Here is a 5,938-nt window from a genome sequence, read left to right as displayed (position 1 = left end):
TTAAAAATACTTGTACTACCATGTACCACATACATTTCTTCTATAGATCCAAAGATGTCGAGTTTTTCTCCGAGTGTATCTGGCAGATACGACAGATACGCGGTGCTGCGGCGAGTATCTCATCGATTTTTTAAGCGTCGGAATGCGTGGCACGAGACAGAGACCCCTGTCACGTGACAGCCCCGACATGTATCTGTATCTGAGTGTATCCGAGCCCCCGAATCCCATTCATGCCACCGAGATGGCGGATTTGTTAGATACTGCGATACACTGAGGCACTGGGCTCGGGGATATATTGAGATACTCTCGTGCAGCTGGTTAAAACTGCACTTTCAGCGCTTTTTATCTGCCGAAGCTGTAAATATCCGCGAGATTTACAACGCCAGCTGCGAACGGCGAGATGCGAGAAGCGAGATGGGAGCTGCGAGCTGCGACTTTGAGTATCGGTATCAGTATCGCTTGGCGGACTCCACTCCGATTCGTACTCGGAATCGGCATTGGCATCGGCATCGCCAGTCTGGGGGTATGGTATCGCGTTTTGGCACAACGCATCATTCGGCCCGCGATTCGCCCATGCAGATACTGTATCTGCGGGCTGCAGCTACCCAGATACAAGGCACTGAAGTACAAAAATCCAAAATCCCGATATACATACACCTCGCACGTCGTGCTCCACTTGTGCCCATTGTTGCCCTGCTGTCACCGTAACTCACAATTGAATTGTTCCTTTGTTCTGCTGCTGCTGTTGCTGTTTCTGCTGTTACTGCCCGTCGTCCACAAAAAGAGGCCCGCTCCCGAATTTCGCATAATTGGCTGGCAAAGCCAAAGCCGCTGGCTTTCAAGTTGGCCGCCAGACCAAGTGTCGCCGGAAAAAGATACAGATACTACTACTACTTGGAACTTGGTGTGGAAAAGCCAAGACGACCATGCTGGTGCCGCCGGACATGATGGCCGCCCAGACGCGCATGGTCTACCAGATGAATCGATTCTGCGCGGAGCGGGTTCAGGCCAGGATGTTCAGGACGGCCACTGCCATCCGCGAGATCTGCAAGATCGTCCAGGATATCCTCAAGGAGGTGGAGCTGCAGGAGCCGCGATTCATCTCCAGCCTCGTCGAGTGCAATGGCAGGTAAATCTATTGTGAATTAATAATTGTCCTAAAGATAAAGAAAGGTTTTCATTTTCAATATATAAAATCATATTTTAAATACCTATTTCCATAAGAAATTTAATATTTATGCTTTCATGACAATATTTAATAATTTAAAAATAAGTTAGTTAATATGTGACGTTAGGAAGAATCGATCGTATCTGTTTAGTGATCCAAACCACAGACCCTTCAGCAAGATATCGGCGTAATTCCAGTGTCCGGATGACTGTCATCGCCTCTCCTGTTCGCTCCACTAAACCCACTTCAATCCCATCCACTTCATTGGGATCATTACAATCAAAGTGCAGCGTCATTGTCAATTAACTGTCAAGTCATGCTCATCGGGGTTCTCCTCTTCAAACGAGGTGGAATCGCCTCTTATTAGATTGGTTTCAACAAGAAAATCTAACTGAGATATGATACAATTTTAAATTAGATATATAAAATATATAAAGCCTCTTACTAGATGGGTTTATGCAGGAAACTATATGTTTGAAATGTTATCTAACCCTTAAAATATAGTATAATTTTATAGATAAGTCATTTATCAGTATATCGATACTTATGTAGGTATATAGATATCAATATTTAATATACAAAAAGCTATCTAAAATATATTATTATTATAATATCTCCTTAGATAAAGATGCCTAACATTTTAAGATATAGTTTCAAAATGAAATTCAGAACACTCAACTCCCAATTGATATGATAAAGATAATATAATCCTTTTACAGGTTCGAGGGTGTAGAGGTCATATCGCCGAATGAATTCGAGATAGTCCTGTATCTGAATCAAATGGGCGTCTTCAACTTTGTGGATGATGGAACTCTGCCAGGATGTGCGGTTCTAAAGCTGAGCGATGGTCGAAAGAGGTCCATGTCCCTGTGGGTGGAGTTCATCACGGCCAGTGGCTATCTGTCCTCCCGGAAGATCCGTGCCCGTTTCCAAACGCTGGTGGCACAGGCCTGCGACAAGAGTGTCTATCGCGACATGGTCAAGATGGTGGGCGACACCAGCGAGGTGAAGTTGAGGATTCGGGAGCGTTTCGTGGTCCAGATCACGCCCGCCTTTAAGTGCTCCGGCATCTGGCCAAGATCGGCGGCCCACTGGCCGGTGCCCCACCTCCCGTGGCCACATCCCAATATCGTGGCGGAGGTCAAGACGGAGGGATTCGACCTTTTGTCCAAGGAGAGCGTCGTTATGCAGAACAAGAACAACAATGCCGCCAGCATGGAGGGCGATGCCTGGGTCCTTAGTTTCTTCGAGGCTGAAAACCGTCTCTTACAAGGTAAGAATCAGAAAAAAAATTACACACTTTAGATCAACGACAACACTAGTTGAATTATTTCAATAAATATTTCATAAAACCAAATACGAAAACATGGCTTCCGCTATACTATAGTATGTATATATTAACATAGGATCTAAATATATAGGTTTTTTTTTTGGGGATTTTTATAGATATAAAAAAACGTAGTTGAGCAGGAGAACACTTTTTATATAGATTTCTTAAAGCTCAGCAAAAAATGTTACAATATTTTTAATAGATATTATTTTCAAAAACCATTTTATATTTTCTGTATGAAGATTGATTGGTTGTTTGTAACTTTATCCCTAAACTATCAGCCAACTTAGCTCCTCAAGGCACTTACCTATTTTATAAGGGTTTTTATTGGGCATTTCCTTGGGAATTTTAAGAAAATTGTAAAAGATAACAAAATTCACACTTAAAATTCGCACTAAAAATCCGGAATTGGCTGTTATATTATACACGATTTAATAATCCTTTCAGGTGGCTGTCGCCGGCGTTGTTTGAGCATGCTGAAGACGCTGAGGGATAGGCATATGGAGCTACCAGGCAATCCCATCAGTGCGTATCACCTGAAGAACCTGCTGCTCTACGAATGCGAGAAACATCCGCGGGACTTTGAGTGGGACGAGAGTTGCATTGCCGACCGGATCAATGGGATCTTCCTGCAGCTGATATCCTGCCTGCAGTACCGCCGATGTCCTCACTATTTCCTGCCGGGATTGGACATGTTCAAGGGCAAATCCCCCAGTGCTTTGGAACAGGCTGCCAAGCAGGTGTGGCGATTAACCCGAGAACTCCTCACAAATGCCAACGCCTTTGAGAAGTTGTAAGGGGTCGTGGGTCAGGGGTCACGATGGATCAGTATAGAGATGGGTCGATAGGTAAAACATGCGAGTTTATAATTGTTTGATTGCGAATTTGAATAGTCATGTTAACAAAAAGATGAATTGACTATAACTTTTATTATCTTTATTTTATCTAAAGTTTTTTCTACTAAAACCATATTTTGTAAATGATTTTTATGTTATTTAAAATACTTATAATTTTTAACAAATCTTATATATAATTTTTCTGTTTAATTTTTTTTTTAATAATATTAACTTCTGATATTGTTATACTTTCAAAGTTTGTCATTAATTTCATTAAGCTAGGCGGAAAGAGTGTTAAAATTTCTTAAAACTAAGTGTTCTCTGGTAGAATGTTTAAAGTACTACAATGAACACAGTTCACAGAAGGAGACTTTCCCCCAGCATTTTATTATCCAGAGTTTTTCGCAGTCTTCCAAATATCGACCCATCCAAAAGTGGGGTGCTAGGACCGCCGGAGATGAGAGATATATATTCGAATTTATATATATAGCTCCTTGGCGGCCATTTTGTGCCATGTCCGTGTGCCTGTGTTTGTCTGAGTGAGCGCAATGGTAGTGGTAATGTTGATGTGTGTGCGTGTGCGAAAGTGTTAATGCGGAGATGCGAGATAAGTCCACTCCCCATTCGACTCAACTCGACTCTACTCGATTCGAGATATATATCTGCCCATCCAGGCGTTCCGGCTAAGCCTCAAATATTGTTTTTAATAACTCGCCCCTCGACGCTCACGACGCATCCTTTGTTTGCCCGGCGAACAATGGATTCGCCAGTTTCCAAGTCCCGGATGGAAAAAAAAAACCAAAAAACAACAAAAAAAGAGCATTTGTCCAGGCGGCTCCTTTTACACGGGGGCACTCAACGTATACGATTGTTTCACAGTTCGCAGATCCTAGATCAAAGCAATATGAAACACAAAAAAAATGTATGGCAAAAAGGAAGAAATCCAGAGAGAGAGATTCCATTGATCGTTCCAATTCCAACTTTACATTTTTTTTACTACTTATATACACATATGTCGATGTCTATTATGCGATGCCTAACATTTACCACGATTATCCACAGTTTGTTTTAAGTACAACATAATCCTAGATTGCTTAAGTAAAAAAAAGGAATGCTTGAATAAATTCAAGATTAGCCAAAGGCAACACTCCAGGCATTTTGTACTTTTCAAGAGCGGAATGACATATATGGCATTATATTTGGGATAACAAGAGCTACTCTTATTTGAAATTGTTTAAATATTTTGGGAATATTTTATATTAAAATAAAAAAAAATATATGTATATATCAAAAGATTATCAGCTAGATATACTTATAAGATATCAGATACAAATACTTTTCTTATCACTTCATATTTTCAATGAAATATTCAAAATATGTTACTAAATGGTGTATAATATTTCGAATAGAAAAGGTTTTTTATAAAGTAGTAATATACCAAGGCTTATAAACGAAGGTTATATATTTTTTTCCGATTTTAGGGTTCGGAATGGAAGATCCTCTGAACGAAAAATCCCAAATTCGCGAAAGGATGTTCTTGGATCTCATTAGTCCCTTCAGCGAGTGAGTTAATGTTATGATTATTGGCAGTGCCGAATATTTATTCGCAATCGGCGACGTATCTGGATCGGGATCGGAATGGGAATCGCAATGGGAATCGGAATCGGGATCTGAAGCTGGGAAGATGCAGCTGCTGCAGCGACAACTGAGCATCACTTTTATTACCCTTATTTATGGTTATTTTCTGGGTTGGCGGGGGCCGGGACCCAAAAACCGAGTGGTTTGGCTGCTTTGTTCTGCGGTTCTTTTGTCTCTTCTCCACCTTTTATTTATTTTGCTTGTGTTTTTTTTTGTTTCTTCATTTTTGGCGGAACGAAAACTTTCAGCGAATGTAATCGATATTTTCTTCGACGGCCAAGTCGACAAAAGGTGTCTCTAAATGGGGAGTACGGAGTTCGGAGTACGGAGCACGGGAAATAATCAGCGTCAGCACAAGGATATAGAATAATGCGTTGGCCGAAATAACAAATTATGCCGAGGCACGCAGGGATCATGTTACGCGGCCCTCCATCACCACCAGTAACCCCTGTGCCAACCCTCGAGTGGGTGGCTTTTGCCTTGGTCCTGGGAAAAGCATCATCAGGTGACCGAATCCCAGCCCGAATCCGCATCCGCATCCGTATCCGAATGGGTATCCTCTGCCAGGATGCGCACTTGGCCGCCAGCGCAGGGACACGTGGCAGCGTCTATTTTTTTAATGGGTGGGTGGTTAAACAGCAGGACCTGAAACCAGAACCATGTGCCAGTTGCCCCGCATCGATAAGGCACGATTCCCATTTTCCTGCTGACAAATGGTATTTGAAATGCGATTAAATGGGGGGACCAGTCTTGAGTACCAGGATCCGTGACGCAACACCTGCCCATTCACAGGGCCATTCCCATAACCAGAATCATCCCAGTACCAATACCAGTACCAATTCCTATACCAAAACCCAATCCAAAGAAGCCTTTTCATTTGGCTGGGCTGTCACAACTTTGGCAAAGCCACAAAAAATATTGTCGCCTTTCGCCCTTTGATTTGGGCTTCTACACAGATACCCTGGT

At 42.2% G+C, this 5,938-nt stretch overlaps 1 protein-coding gene across 1 annotated transcript; it reads left to right on the top strand.

Moving 5' to 3' along the window:
• The first annotated feature begins 353 nt into the window (after positions 1-353).
• Positions 354-4,479, top strand: LOC108011118 (protein mab-21-like). The gene is made up of 3 exons (XM_017076190.4): positions 354-1,129; positions 1,888-2,441; positions 2,946-4,479. The coding sequence occupies exons 1-3, from the start codon at positions 927-929 to the stop codon at positions 3,293-3,295; spliced, it is 1,107 nt and encodes a 368-aa protein (XP_016931679.2). The 5' UTR covers positions 354-926; the 3' UTR covers positions 3,296-4,479.
• The last annotated feature ends 1,459 nt before the right edge of the window (positions 4,480-5,938 follow it).

Source organism: Drosophila suzukii, chromosome X (genome assembly GCF_043229965.1).
Source record: "Drosophila suzukii chromosome X, CBGP_Dsuzu_IsoJpt1.0, whole genome shotgun sequence".
NCBI classification, from domain to species: domain Eukaryota; kingdom Metazoa; phylum Arthropoda; class Insecta; order Diptera; family Drosophilidae; genus Drosophila; species Drosophila suzukii.
The sequence above is the reverse complement of the archived record's forward strand: the minus strand, read 5'-3'. Positions and strand labels throughout refer to the sequence as shown.

Excerpts from the sequence above, each read along its gene's own strand:
- LOC108011118 (XM_017076190.4), top strand. The coding sequence starts at position 927 with ATGCTGGTGCCGCCGGACATGATGGCCGCCCAGACGCGCATGGTCTAC. Across the intron at positions 1,130-1,887 it reads CTCGTCGAGTGCAATGGCAG|GTTCGAGGGTGTAGAGGTCA; the intron begins GTAAATCTATTG and ends ATCCTTTTACAG. Across the intron at positions 2,442-2,945 it reads TGAAAACCGTCTCTTACAAG|GTGGCTGTCGCCGGCGTTGT; the intron begins GTAAGAATCAGA and ends TAATCCTTTCAG.